This window comes from Camelina sativa, chromosome 12 (genome assembly GCF_030686135.1).
Source record: "Camelina sativa cultivar CO46 ecotype springtype chromosome 12, ASM3068613v1".
Taxonomy (NCBI): domain Eukaryota; kingdom Viridiplantae; phylum Streptophyta; class Magnoliopsida; order Brassicales; family Brassicaceae; genus Camelina; species Camelina sativa.
In genome coordinates this window covers 1,576,003-1,595,236 of record NC_141891.1, presented here as the reverse complement: position 1 = coordinate 1,595,236, position 19,234 = coordinate 1,576,003, and the positions used below count along the sequence as shown (strand labels likewise).

The 19,234-nt window shown below is 33.9% G+C and overlaps 3 protein-coding genes across 12 annotated transcripts; 2 read left to right on the top strand and 1 right to left on the bottom strand.

Annotated features, from left to right (window-relative positions):
- Positions 1-1,960: 1,960 nt before the first annotated feature.
- Positions 1,961-7,126, top strand: LOC104729490 (BEL1-like homeodomain protein 2). Of its 2 annotated transcripts, XM_010448431.3 has the most exons (5): positions 1,961-2,217; positions 2,430-3,682; positions 4,505-4,896; positions 5,406-5,466; positions 6,319-7,126. In XM_010448431.3, the coding sequence occupies exons 2-5, from the start codon at positions 2,486-2,488 to the stop codon at positions 6,904-6,906; spliced, it is 2,238 nt and encodes a 745-aa protein (XP_010446733.2). In that variant the 5' UTR covers positions 1,961-2,217; positions 2,430-2,485; the 3' UTR covers positions 6,907-7,126. The 2 variants fall into 2 exon arrangements, with proteins under 2 accessions (XP_010446733.2, XP_019089796.2); XM_019234251.2 differs by lacking the exon at positions 1,961-2,217 and having other exon boundaries at positions 2,220-3,682.
- A 1,632-nt stretch (positions 7,127-8,758) lies between these two features.
- On the top strand, positions 8,759-11,547 carry LOC104733111 (uncharacterized). The gene is made up of 10 exons (XM_087478690.1): positions 8,759-8,775; positions 9,221-9,353; positions 9,445-9,555; positions 9,709-10,065; positions 10,146-10,426; positions 10,511-10,610; positions 10,702-10,761; positions 10,838-10,924; positions 11,011-11,136; positions 11,242-11,547. Exons 1-10 carry the CDS (start codon positions 8,759-8,761, stop codon positions 11,545-11,547), a joined length of 1,578 nt encoding a protein of 525 aa, XP_087334816.1.
- Positions 10,779-14,379, bottom strand: LOC109128170 (uncharacterized). Of its 9 annotated transcripts, none has more exons than XM_087477666.1 (12): positions 14,059-14,379; positions 13,740-13,873; positions 13,506-13,645; positions 13,309-13,425; positions 13,149-13,199; positions 12,962-13,003; positions 12,795-12,862; positions 12,625-12,704; positions 12,293-12,339; positions 12,078-12,205; positions 11,858-11,967; positions 10,779-11,771 (listed from the first exon to the last, which is right to left on the bottom strand). In XM_087477666.1, exons 3-7 carry the CDS (start codon positions 13,614-13,616, stop codon positions 12,806-12,808), a joined length of 378 nt encoding a protein of 125 aa, XP_087333792.1. In that variant the 5' UTR covers positions 13,617-13,645; positions 13,740-13,873; positions 14,059-14,379; the 3' UTR covers positions 10,779-11,771; positions 11,858-11,967; positions 12,078-12,205; positions 12,293-12,339; positions 12,625-12,704; positions 12,795-12,805. The 9 variants fall into 9 exon arrangements, with proteins under 9 accessions (XP_087333792.1, XP_087333795.1, XP_087333797.1 ...); XM_087477669.1 differs by having other exon boundaries at positions 12,795-12,825; XM_087477671.1 differs by having other exon boundaries at positions 12,962-13,042; positions 13,506-13,619.
- Positions 14,380-19,234: the final 4,855 nt, after the last annotated feature.

Sequence of the window (19,234 nt, the reverse complement as noted above, 5' to 3'; positions counted from 1 at the left end):
TAATTACCCCAACATGAAGTAACTATGGCAAAAGTAAAAATGATATGATTAATTTGACATGATAGATTCCCACATGGTGTCACACAATAAACAAAAGCTCGATGTATATGTTATATAAGTGGACTAATGCTTTTGCTTTCGACGTTTACATTTATTATTTATCCCATTATGGACTTAAAACCTACGGTGCAAAATCCAATATGTCTCTAACCGTTTGTGGGATAGGAATATGCAAGACAACTCGAATTTTGGGAATGCTATTTTTTTAGTAAGACAGACGTGATACGAAATATGTCGTCAGTTTAAGAAAAAAATCCCAATATTCGTATTAACTATGGTGTTCAAATTAGAGACTACTAAGAGCCATACCGGAAAAAGAAACTCATGTACTCGATCGATCTCAAAGCTGTTGAACCAAAAAAACGGTTATGTGTCGATTTCATCGGTTTTCATAGATTATCCCCACACACAAACGTAATTAACATTGTGAGCACTTGACTTCTGATCCTTCCTCCTACCTTTCACACGTGCCAAACATCACGTCCCGCTCGTGCGACCTCTCATCTTATATTGTTTATTTTATACGCCGAAAACACAAAATACATAGACGAAAATTCATTACATTATCCTCCAAGCCATTCCTACTTACATCGTACTCGAACCTCATGTAGTAATAATATATATATGCTTACAAGAGCGATGGTCAGAAAAATAGTTTGGATATATATATAGATTGTGATACTTTTGCATGAGTACTTACAAATTTTGCATATGTAAGATTAAAATGTAATATATGTTACAATGATCACATAATCCCACGTACGTAGAGCTAATTGTCAAAATTTACATCTTACATTTTATTTAACATAGTATTGGTATCTATGTACGTGAGAGATTATGTGATCATTACAAAGAGCTAACTAATAGTATGTAACTAATATGTCATTTAATTTCATTGAAAAGTCGATTCTAAGTCATGATTAATTTGTAGTTAGAACTTAGAATCAATTGATTACATGACACTCATTTGTTTTGGTATAGTGATTACGACACTCGTACGGAATTTTTGAAGAGTCATATTCTCGTTGTAAGGAAAGTTATTTTAAAATTAATATAGACAACAAACAGTCTTTAAACATACGACTAGGTAAATACTGTTTCGCTATGACTGAATACTGACTGCTATACGATGAAATTTATGGTATTTCAAGTTATTTAAGACCCTATATGTATATTGTAAGCTACATTTAAAATAACTTTGTAGACTTTAAATTATATTGCTGATTGATACTAAAGGTCTAGCCTATGCAAATGCATGAGGACTATGAAGCTACGCACCAACAATAACCAGTTTATGTATAAATAGACTTAATTGACCCTCTCTGGAGTTATCCAGTGTAATCAGAAAGTTCACAGAGGAGGGTATTACCGGAAATATGTTTATGACAGTATCTTAATATATAGTATATATATATATATATTTTGTCACGACAGTATTACTATTTAATATTTATGGTGGTGGTTCGTATCATTGAGATATGACATTGTAACACTTTCTTAAACTATTGATGGCAGCCGACATTTCGTGAAAAAAAAGAAAAAATCTTATAATTCTTATCCTACAATCCTATTGAACTTTTCCCACTAATCAGTGCCGGCGCTGACCCAGTGCACAAAGTGCATTTGCACCATATCACAATATTTTAGAAAAAATTATAAGGATTTTAGGCTCATCAATGTTTCATATTTTGACAAAAAAACTTCAAAATACTGAAAATCTACAAATGAGACCTGTAAATTAGGAGGAAAAAAATGTTTGGCACAAAGTGCAAGAAAAATTTGAGCCGGCCCTGCCACTAATACCGTATCGTTGAAAATAAAATATTTCAAAGAAACCACAGTTAAAAAAAGAAATCACTGGATTTTGTTTTTGCACGAACAGCTGTTCTTTTAAAAAAAAGAAACCAACTATAATTAATAAAGAAGATTGGTGGGCTTAAAAAGGGTGGCGAAGAAGAAAGAAGAGTGACCTCTCTCTCTCTCTATCATATTTTTCCTTTTCTAATATATATATGTTTTGTTATTATTATATTTTGTAAAATGCTGAATAAACTCCTAGTAACAAAGAAAAGGAGAGTCCAGAAAAGAGAAAGCGAGAGAGAGAGAAAGAAAACGATACCTAAGCTCAATTATCTTCTCTGCAACAAACTCCCAAAGGTAATTCTCTTCTTCTTCTGCTCTCTCTTTGCATACATACATACATATATATAGCTACATACGCACGTACATCTCTCTATGTGTGTTGCTTCATCAGTTATAGATGATGTCGATATAATATAGATCAATAGATGAAAAGAAAAAAACAGTATAAGACCTAGTTGACTCTCTTTCTGAGTTATGTTTTGAATTCTTTGTCTGAATCATTACAGGATCCGATAGGTGATATTTATAAACATATCATGAAGAAGAAGATTGAAGTATTGATATGGGAATAGCTAAAACTTCATCTACTACTTCTACAATTCTTTTGAAGACTCATCACAATAATTCTATGTCCCAAGATTATCATCATCATCAACAACACCAAGGAGGAATCTTCAGCTTCTCTAATGGATTCGACCGATCAGATTCTCCTAATTTAATAGCTCAGCAGAAGCAAGAACATCAAAGGGTAGAAGAGATGGACGAGGAATCCTCAGTCGCCGGAGGAAGTGGGATTCCGGTCTATGAAACTGCCGGAATGTTATCCGAGATGTTTAATTTCCCCGGAAGCAGCCGCGGAAGAAGAGATCTCGACCACGCCGCCCAATCTTTCCGGTCAAATAGGCAGTTGCTTGATGACCAACATCAGAATATTCCGGCCATGAATGCTACGGATTCTGCCACCGCCACAGCTGCCGCCGCCATGCAGTTGTTTTTGATGAATCCACCGCCACCGCAACAACAACCACCGACGTCTCCGTCTTCCACAAGTACCACAAGGAGCCACCACAATTCTTCAACTCTTCACATGTTACTTCCACCAACAACAACTGATCATCATCAGAGCTACGATCATAATAATATGTCTATGCATCAGCTTCCACATCATCATCATCATAACCAACAGATGACGTGGCAGTCTTCTTCTTCCGACCATCATCATCACAACAACCAAACCGAGATCGGGACCATCCACGTGGAAAACAGCGGTGGACGAGGCTTGTCCTTATCTCTCTCATCGTCTCTAGAGGCTGCTGCAAAAGCTGAAGAGTATAGAAACCTTTACTACGGATCCAACTCTTCTAACGCATCATCCCATCATCATCATCAATACAATCAATTCAAGACTCTTCTTGCTAATTCTTCACAGCATCACCAAGTATTAAACCAATTCCGATCATCTCCGACCGCTGCCACGGCTCCTTCCTCTTCCATCGGAGCCGTCAATATCTTAAGACACTCGAGGTTCACAACGGCCGCGCAAGAGTTGTTGGAAGAGCTTTGTAGTGTTGGAAGAGGATTTTTGAAGAAGAACAAACTTAAGAACAGCTCAAACCCTAATACTAGCGGTGGAGACGGCGGTGGTGGTGGCAGCTCTCCTTCGTCGGCTGGAGCAATCAAGGATCATCCTCCTTTATCGGCGTCTGATCGGATTGAGCATCAAAGAAGGAAAGTGAAGCTACTCACCATGCTTGAAGAGGTAAGTTCATATTTAATTATCCAATCTTGATTTTGACTTTGTCCTTAGTGATATTAATTCACACATTTTACGTCAATTTGTTTTTTTCATGAAATTTTCATAAAATTCTCTAATATGTTGCTATATAGTCAAATTGAACCAAAAAATTTAGTATACAACGAAACAAGAAACATGATATGACTGAATTGGTCTTTTGTTTTCTTGATTAACTACTTATTATTTGATTGTTTTGGTAGAGAGTCTGATTACGCAATCCTACCATCTTTACTTTAAAATTAAAAGTTTCATCATTTTTTCGCTCGTGTGACGGTCGTATTAGAGAAGGTGCATTGAATTTTTTGATGCTTAGCGTTTGGTGGAATCGATTAATCAAAGAAAAATGCATTAAATAATTACTAATTTACGATTAATCAAAATTGGCGTTTCCTTCTCCATATAAGCTACTCCCCTTACGTCTTAAAGCTAACCCTTGACGTTACTTATTTGTTTACCCATAATTGAATTATTCTATTTTTTAGCTGACTTGTTTTGTTTTTCTCACTAAAAGATATATTTTATTTTATGCTATACGATAAAATATGCTGTTGGTAGGATTACGAAAACATTGAAGATTCTCTAGTCCTTAATTTCTCTATATAATATTGTCTCGTTTGAACGTATTGGTTAATATCATTTGTTTATTTATTTGATGAAACTCGAACAAAAGAGATTAATCACGTGAATATAAAACACACACGAGTTAACCATAACATTAACTAAAAGAGAAAAACAAATATTAAATAATTATGGATTGTATGATGTATAGTTTTGTTTTGTTGGCAGGTGGACCGACGGTACAACCATTACTGCGAGCAAATGCAGATGGTTGTGAACTCTTTCGATATAATAATGGGCCAAGGTGCAGCGTTACCATACACGGCATTGGCTCAAAAAGCTATGTCGAGGCATTTTCGATGTCTTAAAGATGCGGTCGCAGCTCAGCTTAAGCAGAGTTGTGAACTTCTTGGGGACAAAGATGGAGCGGGAATGTCTTCTTCCGGATTAACTAAAGGCGAAACTCCGCGGTTGCGTTTACTAGAACAGAGTTTACGTCAGCAACGTGCGTTTCACCAAATGGGTATGATGGAACAAGAAGCGTGGCGGCCACAACGCGGTTTGCCTGAACGCTCCGTTAATATCCTTAGAGCTTGGCTCTTCGAGCATTTCCTTCACCCGTAAGTCAATTTTTTTTTTTTTTTTACTTCTCATTAATAATCATTATTATATAAATCAATTACGTTTTGAAAGAATTAAATTCTGAAAAAAAAGCTGAGGAAAGAGTACATCTTTTCTCGTTATTTCACCACTAAAGTTCTTTAGTTCTGTGTCCGTAGAATTTTGCTATTTTATTGTTAGTGAGAGTTAACGAAAAAATGGAAATAAAGCAAAAGAGTAGTGTTTTTGTACTATTTTTCACCTCTCTGACAATTGCTTTATGAGTAAAAACAAAACCGAAAAAATGAATTGAAGCAAAAAAAAAAAAAAACTAGATCTATGATATGTAATCATCAGCTTTTCTTTTGTCTGTTAGATTCTCACGCCCTTGTTAGGAAAAAGTCTGTACTTTTTCTTGCGTCTACTTGATTGTATCGTATATAGTGAAAATATATATAAAGAAAAGAAAATTAGATAATTGAGTTTAGGGCAAAGATAGAGTGATGTCATTTTCTGGTCTCTTTCTCAGGTATCCAAGCGATGCAGATAAACACCTCTTGGCTCGACAGACTGGTTTATCCAGAAATCAGGTCAGTCTATAAATATACATATATATTTCCACAGCCATCAATACAATATAAATATAAAAAAATCTCCATGAATCTAATACCTTGCCTCTAGTTAACCAAGTTGTTAACGTTGAGTTGAATCTTAACCTTGTGGTGACATCTTAAACTAGTCCAAATTTTCACATAGAAATAGCCGCATACATATACGCGCATAAACTAAATGTATTGATTGTACACCAGTCACAATCAAGATTTGCGTTTAAAATGATCATACTCTTAACTTATTTTTTAATGGTTTTATATATGTAGTATATATAGAACTAGATTAACAATTTATCACCCAAATTACATGTTTTTGGCAACTATCATCCAAATCATCTACCCATGTAGCAATTGATAAACATATATATGAATAATTGATAAATAGGAGCTATCATTGAAGATGAGTACCAATGAACCAAAATTATTTGATGAGGTACACTAACTAGTAACTAGCTAGAGATGACTCTATTGCATGGCTTTTGTTTCTTTCCTTTGTTTGGTTTGATATGACTGAGGAACACCATGTGTTTTGCCTTCCACTCACTATTAGCTTTTCTTGGGATTCGTTTAAAGTTATATATGTACACACACCCACACAAACATAGGAGAGAGAGAGAGAGAGAAAGAGATCGACATTAAAGACTCAAAAGGGACCATTTTCCTCAAGTACATCAAAGTTTGCAGCTTTCAACTATCCCTAAGAGACCCTCAATTTCTTGTATCCCCCCCTACATTAAATAACCACATGACAAAGGAGCCCTCAATTTCTTTGGGTATTATAATTAGATTTACTCAATTGGTAATTTTTTTTTTTTTGTCTTTTCTATTCAGGTGTCAAATTGGTTCATTAATGCTAGGGTTCGTTTATGGAAACCAATGGTGGAAGAAATGTATCAACAAGAATCAAAAGAAAGAGAAAGAGAAGAGGAATTAGAAGTTAACGAAGAAGATCAAGAAACAAAAAACAGCAACAACGACAAGAGCACGAAATCCAACAACAATGAAAGCAACTTCACTGCCTCTCGGACCACTTCACAAACTCCAATAATAACCGCACCAGACGTATCAGACGCAGACGCGGCAGTAGCAGTAGCGACAGGCCACCGTCTAAGATCCGACATTAATGCTTACGAAAACGACCCTTCATCGCTTCTACTCCCTTCCTCTTATTCCAACGCCGCCGCTTCGTCTGCCGACTTGGGTTCTCGTTACGGTGGTTCGGCCGCGTTTTCCGCGGTTGCCACGTGTCAACAAGGTGTTGGCGGGTTCGATGATGATGCTGACATGGGTGGTGTTAACGTCATAAGGTTTGGGACAAACCCTACCGGTGACGTGTCACTCACGCTTGGTTTACGCCACGCTGGAAACATGCCTGATAAAGACCCTTCTTTTTGCGTTAGAGAGTTTGGGGGTTTCTAGTTTGCTCTTTTTATTAACTCCATTTAATTAATTATTAGTCTCCATTTTTCATTTTTACCTTTTTAAATGAAAATTCTATTTAGCCTCTTTAAAAGATTAATACTGTACTTTTAGTTTAGCCTTTTTTGTTTTCTCTATCTCGTAAACGATATGTAAATCCCTTCTCAAATTACAATGTACAACATAGATTTGATCCTTATTTATTTAATTAATTTCTCAAGATTTCATTAATTGTTTTAAATTTTTGTTTGGTTATTTTTCTTTCATGCACACTGTACTGATACACTGATACAAATCCCAAATCGTTCGAAATCACTGATTTACAACACAATCACATAGATTCACTTACCATGGTACAAGCTTGTCGAGGTGACGCAAGTTTTGGGCCATTTATAAGAAAACTGATTGGCCCAAACGTCTTTTATTGCGGTTCGGCCTTCGGCGTATCAATTTTTTTATTCTATAGAAAGATAATACAAGTTTTCTATCAATGAGATATACATGAGAATTCTCTCTCTATATTGAAAAAAGTAATAAAGATCAATAAAAAGGTGGGAATCCGGCCAAAGGATCAAAAATGTATTATTGAAAAAAATACCACGTATAATAACTTAATAAGTAACAGCCTAACAGGTTATATTACGACAGTAAATAATAACAGATTATTTTTTCAATAATACAAATAATGAGATTTTTTTTTTCTTCTTTCAAATTATCCTGATATTAGATACATACATAAAAATACACATCCAACACATATGGGTTGTTGTTTCTTGAATGTGGCATTATATATATGACCTTAATTTTGTAAAACATCATGGTATATAGTATATATGTACATGAATTTTTTTATAAACTTCGACAATTCAAGATATGGCTAAAATAAATTTATGTATATGCGGCCTAAACCTTTTTTTTTTTTTTATCTCTGAGTTGATATAGATAGCAAATAAAAACAAGAAGAAAAACAGATTCATTAAAGTATTACTTTGAGGTGAATAATAATACAACACTCGCTAGAACCTCCTACTCATTTTTTTTGTACTTTTTTTCTTTTTTTTTTTTTACCTTCATTTCATTTTGTCAGATTCATTAAAGTATTAGGAAAAAAGGACAGAGAAAGGAAAAAGACCGGTAAACCTAAGAAGGAGAAGCATACATTGACATATATATAAGTGTATAACACCGTGCCGATAAGTCAAATGCATGTATATCTATCTTCCATGCTTAGCGGAACTGGAACCTGTTATTTGTTGCATAAATAATTTGAGGAATGAGTTATGACATTCATATAATACTTTTTACAAACATTTCTATAATAGTTCTGTTGAATTACTGGCTAGTGGTTTAGTAGTCCTCACTACAACTATTACTAACTCAGTCGGCCAAAGTACCATCATCTTGAGAAATGAGAAAAATGGAAACTGATATAGTCATAAATACTTGAGAATCTACCTTGTTGCATGCGACACACATTATTTTCTACTAATAATTAACAAATGATATGTCGACGATATGTAATGATGTATCATGAGTTCACGTTCATATATGAACCCTACAAATAATTAACAAATGATTTATAAAATCTCTGTATGTTCTTCTCAATCTCTAGTATAAACAAATAAAATATTCCTTTTTTTAATAGATATATCTTGCAGTCTTACTCTATGAATAGTTTCTACTATGTTTTATGCTTAAAGAAGATTAAACCTCTTGTCTTCACTGCATTTATGCTCCTTGTTTTGTGTATATCAAAGGGAAACGATCACTTTCAGAAAAATTCAATTTGCTTCAATGGTAGCTGAAGATTTAACAAAAAAAGGTTGGTGGGTGAAAGATTAAGGAAGATAAAATGGGTGATTTTGGAAGGTAGTTTGTACGTTGTTCTGCTATATATACTTATTTTGAACAAACTCTTTGAGTATTCCTCTAAACAAAACCACTCTAGAGATTCTAATTCGAATATTTTCAGATGAGCAGCATAAACAAGTAAGCGTTAGCTACTTAGCTCTAACTTCATATATAAACCATTTTAGTTCCCAAGCTCCATGCTTTATTTTAGGTTTGACTAAAAACACACAAAATATGATTATTTTGTTTCAGGATGATAGGATTCAAAGACAGAACAATACAGAGACAAAATCACAAACGTTCAAAGAGGTTGCCATTTTCTTCATGTTTTAATTTTGGTCAAAATGTTTTAGGATTATATAGATTCATTATTTGTTTTTTCTTTTCTGTGTATTTGATTATGATATAAATTTCTTTATCAATGTTCTGATCTTAAATGTACTGATTGAAACTTTGGCTGCAGTTATCCAGGAAACAAAAGAGTTGAAGTTGATCACATAAGTCGTTTGTCTCTCAATAATGGTTTCCTCAAACTGGAGGAGAAACTATCACCTAATGTTAATGTTATGAAAGTCCAAAACTCCCTTAAACATGAGGTTTTAAATATGTGAACTTCTCTCACAACCGTTTTCAGATCACATGCTCTAATCCACTCACTTTGGTCGTCCTTTTTGATTATGCATGCAGATTACAGACCTTGAGAAAATATTACAGAGACAGTTTGATGTTCGTAACGATTTAGAAATGGCATTGGGTTATAGAGAAACTTCTCAAGACGACAATATCTTCACTCCCAAGGTACTTACTATTAGTCAGATCTCCTCAGCAACAAGTCAATTTTGGTCCATTTCCCCCCTTTCGATGATGATTCTTTGGTTCATCAACCTCAGACCAGTCTCCATCTTTTTATTAATTGCTTTGACAAATAACTAAATGTTGGATGTTATGCAGCCTACTTCAGAATTGATCAAGGAAATTGCGACACTCGAGTTAGAAGTTTCGAATTTAGAACAGTACCTTTTATGGCTATATCGAAAAGCTTTTGGTCAACAAGCATCAGTACATATATCTCCATCATCAAAAAAGCAGAGCTCAGTTTCACCAAAATCAACTCTTACAAGTAAATGTCCAGACTTCTCAAGAGAACATGAGAATCAAGGAATTGAATATCGGTGTTTCTCCTTTGAAAATAGATGTTCCACCGAGAGTGACATATATAATTCTAATGTTCGCCGATGCCAATCCTTGCTTAATCAACGGTCCACTTTCAGCAACAGAGTATCCTCACCACAAGAGTCCATCAAAGAAGTAAGTCCCCTGCAACATGGTTTCTTTATCCTGTAAATGGCATTCTATAACTTATTTGTTTTGTTTACATCATAAAGCAGTATATAGCAAACGGATCAAGTATTGGAATTTGGATGGCAGATCACATACCTATAATGACTCCAAACAAGTTATCAGAAGAGATGATAAAGTATGTGTCGACTATGTACTGCAAATATGCAGACACTCGGTTTCTTTCTTCGACAAGCAAGTTGTGGAGCTTCAGGAAAAGCTCTGCTTTCGATGACCAATTCGAATCATGTGGACCGTATAACTCGATGATCGAAGTGTCACATATTAAAAGGAAAGGACATGACTTTGAGCTGATGCTTCGACAATTCAGGTAAAAAAACACACACACACAGAGATTTTGCTTTCTTCACTTAGTGTTTTGTTTATAGACATTGGCTTATTATAAATTACACAGACTCCTTACTAAACAATTGGAAGATGTTGATCTGAGAAAGTTGACGCATCAAGAGAAACTTGCGTTCTGGATTAATGTTCATAACTCACTTGTGATGCACGTAAGGTTTTTTTTTTGTCGTTCTTCTTTTTTTATCTTTCTAATTTGTGAATTTCATTGGAGTTAAAGACTGTTTTTAATGTTTCTGCCAGACATTTTTAGTTAATGGGATTCCAAGGAACAACGGGAAGAGATTCTTGCTATTCTCTAAGGTAAGAAAAAAAACCAGAAACCCTAACCAAAAAAACTTGAGAAAATGCTTGAGATTCAATCGGCTAAATTTTGCAGCCAGCTTACAACATAGGAGGTCGTGTGATGAGCATAGATTTATTGCAAAACTCTATTCTTCTCAGCCGAATGCCTTGTCCCCAACAGGTCACTACTTTAGCTACCACAATCCTTACAATTTTATCACAATTTTATCCGTCCAGTGAAGAAGCCTATTTTCTCCCTGCTTACAGTGGTTGCGGTTGTTACTCACCTCAAAAAAACGCACAACCAGAGATGACTACCAAGAATACTCCCTTGAGCATCCAGAGCCTCTGTTATACTTTGCTCTCTGTTCCGGAAATCACTCTGATCCCGCGGTACATCGTCACATCCTCTCTACATATATGCAGTATGCACCACACAGATATATACAAACATTTAATACCCTTACTGGACTAATTTTTACATCTTTTGGGTCATAGGTTCGAGTATATACGGCTGAGAGTATATACCTAGAGCTGGAAACCGCAAAAGAAGAGTACATCCGCGCAAACATTGGGTTCAGAAATGACCAGAAACTAATCTTACCAAAGATCATAGAGTCTTTCAGCAAAGACTTGGGTCTGAATCAAGCGGCATTGATGGAGACGATCCAAGAATGTCTCCCGGAACCCATGAGGTATACAATTAAGAAACTCAACATGGGAAGATCTCGAAAGAGTATCATAGAATCGATCCCACACAATTTCGGGTACCGGTATCTGATAGCAAGAGAACTCATCAAATGAAGAAGTTTCTAAGTTAGTTTTGTTGCTTACTTTCCATCTTAATATCCATCAGTCTTCTTATTTGATGAAGAGTCAAAACACTTGATTCTTGATTTTGTTCTGTTTCTTAGCTTTCCACCATAATAGAAACAAACAAATCCAACAAGGAAGCTCTTCCCGTTTGCTTTTTACTCAAGCTGAGCCTCAATCACTGCCATCGATCCATCGTATCTTAACGGTCCCACCTGTTACATTACACTTCTATTGGCTTTCAAACTCGCAGACGCTTCTAAATTGATTTGAAAGACTTATTTTAAAAGTGGTTTCATACTTTATTTGCTTGGATGGTAAGAATATCTGCACCGAGCCGAGTTCTCTGATTGGTATCATTACAGCTTCTTCACACAATGCTTGGACTTTGGAGATCACTTCCTGAGTAACCTGTAAAATAAGAAAGTTTACTATGCTTATTAGTTACTTGACTTGAAACTGTAACACTTCTAGTGGTAATAACTAATCTGAGTTTCTTATACAAAATCTACAGAGCTTGCCTTCGGTTTCTCTGACGATTTTTTCAATGTCGCGACCGGATAAAGAGTGAGGCTGACTCTTCAGTTTAGTTTTAAAAAGTAAACTTTCTGACGTTCGGATCCGGCAATGGTACATACATTCTCTTCACCTAACAAAGTAATAAAAATGGATATAATCAGATACTTTCCTTAGCAACTGGTGGGTATGAAAATCCTGGTGACGATAATGTTCTTACCAAACTAAGCACTGCATCATCCTACTCCTGTGGCTTGTTAGTAGCTCCTGCAAAAAAACATTATATCCAAGTAAATGATTAGGGTAACGAAAAACAGAATATATGCCCAACTGATACTCAGAGATGCACACAGAGTGAAGATTTGGTTTGATAAAGACTAAATTAGTTGGAATCATATTTATCATGTGACAAGATGTTTATCATGCACGATCGTGATTCAAGGAGCACTTGGGTCAAATACAACTTATATGGTATTATTGTCTAGAACTCAGGTAAGAGTAGGCTCTCTGCCTAATTAACTTATAAGACAGGAAAGGGTAAATAGTACATACTTGATCCATAATATCACAGAAGGTTGCCTGGATATTGCAACTTGAAATAGCGTATTAACAAGCTTCTTAGCCTCACCCACCTGTAATCAGTACAGCAAAATCAGTTAATCTGTTGGAATTATAAAAAATATTTCAAGAAGCCTTAAGAGTGCAGTGACAGAAGCACACACCCATTTTGAAGTCAAAGAAGATGCTGAGACACTGGAAAACGTTGCATGTGACGTTTAGTATAACACAACTCCAAGCCATAAAATTCAGATACATGATTAATCTCTATTAGTATACAGAAAATGCAAACTGATTACTGAGTAGTTGGAAATCGAATAAGAGAACTCACCTGCTCAACTGTTTGGCAATGCGCAAACAAGATCACCTTCTCCTGTGATTGGCATAATACTCGTGAATCAGATTAAGATCCCTAGGAGCAAAAAGTTGTCTTAAGCCTACGAGAGAGATTTGACTTACCTACGAGAGAGAACAAAATAGCAAGAACCAACTAAATTCAATGAAAGAGTTCTTCTTACCTCTGCAGCAGCAGAGAGCACACGGATGGAACGCAAGAGCCAACTGTTGTCCTGCAACATCAAAACAAGCAGCATAATGATCCACTAAAGTTTCATTCTTTCTCAGTCATTAAAAAAAAAAAAAAAAAAAGAGATGATTACATCAAAGAGTTCTTTTTACCTCTGCACCATCAGCGAGCACACTAGTAATTGTTGCAATTAAATATGAAGAAGTACAAATTAAGAAAGAATCTGAGCTAAAGATCCCGTAAAACCCAGACCAAGAACCGGAGAAACCCTTATAACACAAGATAAAAAGTAGGTTAGAAACAATCCAGGTGATAGGCAATAGAGAAGAGAAGAGGTCTGAGAAGAAACCTTGCCGAGCAATTGGACCATAGATAGATACTGTGGATAGATAAGGAACAATGGCTTTGCATCATCCCTCTTACAGAGAGAGTGGCTTACTTCGACATATGTATGGATCATCGCCTGAGAAAGAAAAAAAAAAAACAGACCTGAAAGTACAAATTAGTAATCAGTTTCATCCTAATTGTTTCAAACTAGTAATTGTTGCAAATAAATCTGAACAAGTACAAATTAAGAAAGAACCTGAGATAAAAGAAAAGTATGTTGGAACTCAAATAAATAGTGAGTTGATTGATTAGTGAAGGATGACTGAAACAATACCTCAAGGGGAGGTTCTTCGGGCGTCGGAAATTGTAGGGATCGGCCGCGTTACACATCTGCAACAAACATGAAACAATCGAAGAAGAACAAGGAAGGTTGTTCATCAGATACAAAGCCAAGACTCTAAAAAAAGCTACTTTGCTTATATACCAAACAGAGTCAGTCGGAGACTTATTACGAGAGAGAGAGAGAGAGATAGCAAATCGAACGGACCCGAAGAAGAAGAAGAAAGGGGACGAACCAGAGAAGAAGTGCGGAGATATAGCGCCGGGAAAGTTGGCAGTGGCTGAACAAGAGACGCGAGAGACAGATCCGACGAGGTTTTAGGGTTTTGAGAAACAGTAACTGAGTCACGAAACGAGTTGCGATCTTGCGGATTAGGGTTTCACGTTCTGAGATTAAGGAAAGGCGGAGAGATTGGCTTACTTGGGACACCTACATACATGGATCATCATCGCTCGGCTTCATAGACTTGAGACTCTCGGTCTCGGGAGAGCGTGTGTTTGATTTCTCAAGTGACTAAGAGGAATAGTAGACGAGTGAAGAAGAGCGTATTTATAAAGATTTGACTCGAAAAGAAATAGGAAACCTTTGTTTCCTTTTTTACAGTTTTTTTAATTATAAAACTTTTTACAAGGAACGGTGTGGGTTTTTTTGTTTATGGCTCTCCACAGAGAAACAAATTGGGCTTTTTAGAAACTACTAATAAAGGCCCACCATGTTATGTTCCCGGTTCATATTTAATTCGAGTTGGTTTGCTTAATAACAAAATTCGATAAGATAATAAGATAATAATTTTTCTGAAATCCCTATGTAAAATATGATCCCATTAATATCATAAATTAATAATCATATAAATTTATATATATATATATATGCTGATATAATAATATATATTTTTTCTAAAGCTCATATCTATAAAACAATTGTTATGTTGTATTTTCAAACTATAATGATATAAAATATTTTGTAACATGTAGTAAAGATAGTTACATTTTTTTTTTAAGTTTTCAATTTCTAGATATCCATCATTTATATTTTGATAGTTTGATTGACTATTAAAATACAACAACTGATATTATTATTCTTAAACTTGAATTTATGTATGTCATGTGTATAGGTGAATTTGTCTATTGTATTTATAATTTATTGTTAATAATGTTTTCTAAATATTACAAATTCAATTTCAATTACATAAAATTTAGAATATCCAAAAGTCTAATATATAAATATATCTGTAAATTAATATCGTTATAAATTAATAAAATATATTGATCACAACATTATTAATTTATAGAGGTTTTACTGTATATGAGACTTTTTGAAGTTTCTAAGAGACAAGCTAAAACACTGAAAAACAATACAAAATAGTACCTGAAGAAGCTCAAACGCAGCACATGCTTTGAGTGTTAAATTATGATTGCTCAACGTCGTTACAAATCTTCCAATTTCAGCCCCACTGCAAAGAAAGCAATATATTTAACATTTCAACTCTGTAAACAGTAGAGAGAGAGAGTTGAAAGAAACATTAGTGGCATGACAAAACACCCTTCTCTAATGCTTCTTTACTATTGTCTATTACATCAAACGATCTCAAAAGAGCCTATGTCGTTAGAAGAAATCTAGAGTTTTTGACTCCCAATTAACTATGTAATTAGAAAAGTGTCTTCCCTCACAAACTCTCCTCTGTTGTTAAACCTCCTTGGTTCCATTACGTTCATTACTACTACTAGCTCATGTCGGTTTGATACAACTAATTAAGTCATTTGATCTCCTTGCTAACTTGTTTTGGTGTATAAAAAAACTTGTAATTCCAGTTTTGGTTTACTGTCCATCTTGATGTCTCTCTGCTTTTGTAAAACAAAAAACAAATGGGATGGACCTTTGGTAAAGACATTGTTGAGGCTATATTGGATGCTAATATATCTGTGTGTACTGCAAACTTGCTGACACTCGGTTCCTTTCTTCGACAAGCAAGTTGTGAAGCTTCAAGAAAAACTCTGCTTTTTGATGAAGAATTGGAAACCAAGTGAACCGTACATCTCGATGATATCTAAGTGTCACATATTAAAAGGAAATGACAGGACTTTGAGCTGATGTTTCGACATTTCAAGTTAGCCTTAGTGTAAGATTTCCCTTGCTTACTTTTGTGTTCTGTTTAGTGGCCATTGCTTTACTACAGTTTTCATAGATTGCTTTGTCAAGAAGCCATGATGGTCAGCACAACTGCACAAGAAACAGTGACATGACAAGCCCTTCCTTTAATGCTGTCTATTACATCAAACGATCTCAAAAGAGCATATATTAGAAAATAGTTGTTCTTGAAAGATTCATTCCCTCCATGTAACTAGTAGTATACGTGAGAGAGATAAAGGGAGGCCCGAATGCCATCATAAGGCTCAATAATATTGAGAATACACAAGAAGTGGCTTTTGGTCCATTCTGATTCAAAACTGTGTGCCGTTGTTTCACTCTGTAAACGAATATATTGCCGAGATATTTAATATTGACGAGCTTTTTTCTTTTTTTCTTTTTTTCTTTTTACAGTCAAACCCCATATTAATTATTAAATTATTGGAGATGACTTTCTGTGAGAGAGAGCCAATTAGGTATCGACGAGCTTACATAGGAAAAACAAAAACCTCGTGCTATTGCACATTTTACAAGTTTATCGGCACGGATATTATCCACTCGAGAAATATATCTAATACTAAAATTAACAAAACGATCTCTGAAAAGAATAAAGTCTTTCGATTTTGATGGAAAGGTCGGCCAATCTTAGATATTAGATGTCATGTTAGGAGGTCTGAACAATATTGACAAATTATGATTTATGAGTATCAATCACAGTAGTTAAGATATATCACTAAATAAAGTGCATTTAACTGAGCCAGTATAAACTTTACTATTATAATGAATTTACTATAGAAATTTCTGAATATGGCGGCATGATGTTATGAATATAAATTAGCTCATTAATCAACTTTAGATTTGTATAGCCAGCGATAGATATGTGGACAAAAAGAATGTAACAATCACTGTCCTCGACAATATCACAAAGAATATTATTGGTAAATCCATCTCACGGAAAATTTGGTTGGACTGTTGGATGTATTGATAAACGATAAAATAGTGAATTAATACAAATAGTAAACGGAAATTAGTAAGAGTACATAATAAACACACTATATTACGAAAAGCTTTTCTTTTGGGAAAAAGTGGGATATTTTCAGTGCCGTGCTTACAGGCAAAAGGAAAGGGCAATTGCCCTAAGCCATCAAAAATTAAAAATTTGTTAGGTCATATTTTTTTTCTATCTAGGCTTATGTATTTAAATTGATAAGATAAATGTGTATGTAAAGTGGGTTTTTTGGTTTGAGCAGCCCATGACAATATTAATAAATCTAATATATAAGGAAATTTCTACACATGTTTTATACTCTAAATCTAATAACAATAATACTAATGGAAGATAATCTTATTATATAAAGCTTAGTTTTTAAGTTAGTAATTCATATAATCGCGACATGTGTAAAGTATATCAAGAATATTCTGACACATGTGAATATTTTAAATTTATAGAAAATATTAAAAAATCCTAAAAATAAAAAGATTATAATTAATATTTTTGTAAAGTATGTAAAACCAAAAGTAATCTAATATATGATTAAATCTAATAGGAAATTTATCTATTAAATTACTAATTTTAATAGAAAAATATGCAATTAATAAGAAAAATATGTGCAATTAATAAGAAAATATATGTAGTTTAATTGCAATTATTATTTGTTATAAACATATCGTAAAAAGAAATTTATACAGAAAAGTGATTAAAATACAAATTTGATGTGTTAAAATTAGTAATTAACATAATATAAGAAATTTATGAGAATCAAAATAAAAAATTAATGTAATTTTCTTAATTTTTTCAATCGATGAATAATTTGATAGCATATTTAATATAATTTTATATAATTACATGGATGATTTAACTTAATTTTCAAATTTTAATATTGAGAATTTGTCGTGGGATTTAATCTTGTTAAGCATAAAGGAAACTACTTGTGGGTTTAAAAATAGTGATTAGTGAACAATTGATAATCTATTTTTCTCACGATTATTCATCGTGTCTGTGTCATTTACTCGACTCATAAACTTTTTTTGCTTCACCTTTCTTTGGCTATCATATCTATAGAAAGAGAATTGGTTTTAGAGCTTGATTATGTGTGTTTGGTGTATAATTTTTTAGGAGAAAATGATTGAAAAATTGTGGTTTAGAATATTTTTTTTCTTTCACCGTTATTGTTTTTAAAATAATTTTTTTTAATATTTCTAATAATAAAAGCCACATTTTACTTACCCGCCCTAAGCCACAATTTGCCTTAGCACGGCACTGGATATTTTTATATATACGATTTACTTAAACGAAACTTTGGTAGAAAACTTTATGTCTGTATAATAGATTTGATTTATCTTAGTGTCTTCTTCTATGTTTTGTTTTTCTTTCCCTTTTTGGTTTTGTTTATATGTGATTTTGTGTAAGAGATATTAGCAAAGCAAAATGATTGTGTCGAGGGCTCGTGAAGGACAAAATTTGGTTACAACCCTACTCTACGTTGTTCAAATTGGATCATGCATTATGTATGTAAAGTATGGTAACAGACTCATGGAATGAATAGTAATGGATTCAGTCGTGAATCTTGATCATATGTTGGAAAATTCTGTTTTCTGTTTCTGAGTTCACATTAATTTTTCATCCGAGTTGGTATATATTGATCAAACGTTTTGTAATGTAAATTAAATGTTTGTATCTTCGCTATATATTATTAGGACAAACTTATATACATTATAATTTAAATGAGAAAAATACAAGGAAGAATATCATTTTACAACATGAAAATATCAACAAATTAATCATTAAAAAACAATGAATGAAAACTATGTCGACATATAGTTGGTTGAACCGACTAAATATCAATTGCGTCAGTTATGTCGGATCTTAAAAACGAGTATACACACTATACTATTTGGAATAATAATAATATCAGTGATATGTGTGTATAGTATAACATTACTTTAAAACTAGTTCTTAGATCTTGTGAAAAGCTTTGAGCTAAAGATTTTTTTTAAAAAAAAGGCAAATAGGTTAACGGATAAAAGACAAGAAAACAATGGAGTAGTACAGAAAGCTTAAATTCTTTCTTGAAAAGATGGGAAACAATCATACTATCAATTCGAACACAGCTGGGCATTTTTGTTATGTCAACCTAATCTAAAAGCATTTACTAGTATAGTTTAGTAGTAATGAATGTTAAGGACAGTCGCATTAATAACCAAAAAAAACTTTCATAAATAGATTGGCCAATGGCTACATCGTTGCTCACTAGAAGCTTTGATCAAACAGCTGGACTTTTGGA

Coding starts and splice junctions, on each gene's coding strand:
- LOC104729490 (XM_010448431.3), top strand. CDS start 2,486: ATGGGAATAGCTAAAACTTCATCTACTACTTCTACAATTCTTTTGAAG. Junction 3,683..4,504: donor TACTCACCATGCTTGAAGAG/GTAAGTTCATAT, acceptor TTTTGTTGGCAG/GTGGACCGACGGTACAACCA. Junction 4,897..5,405: donor TTCGAGCATTTCCTTCACCC/GTAAGTCAATTT, acceptor TCTCTTTCTCAG/GTATCCAAGCGATGCAGATA.
- LOC104733111 (XM_087478690.1), top strand. Junction 10,611..10,701: donor ATAACTCACTTGTGATGCAC/GTAAGGTTTTTT, acceptor TGTTTCTGCCAG/ACATTTTTAGTTAATGGGAT. Junction 10,925..11,010: donor GAATGCCTTGTCCCCAACAG/GTCACTACTTTA, acceptor CCCTGCTTACAG/TGGTTGCGGTTGTTACTCAC.
- LOC109128170 (XM_087477666.1), bottom strand. CDS start 13,616: ATGATCCATACATATGTCGAAGTAAGCCACTCTCTCTGTAAGAGGGAT. Junction 13,426..13,505: donor TGGTCCAATTGCTCGGCAAG/GTTTCTTCTCAG, acceptor TTGTGTTATAAG/GGTTTCTCCGGTTCTTGGTC. Junction 13,200..13,308: donor TGCTCGCTGATGGTGCAGAG/GTAAAAAGAACT, acceptor TTGATGTTGCAG/GACAACAGTTGGCTCTTGCG.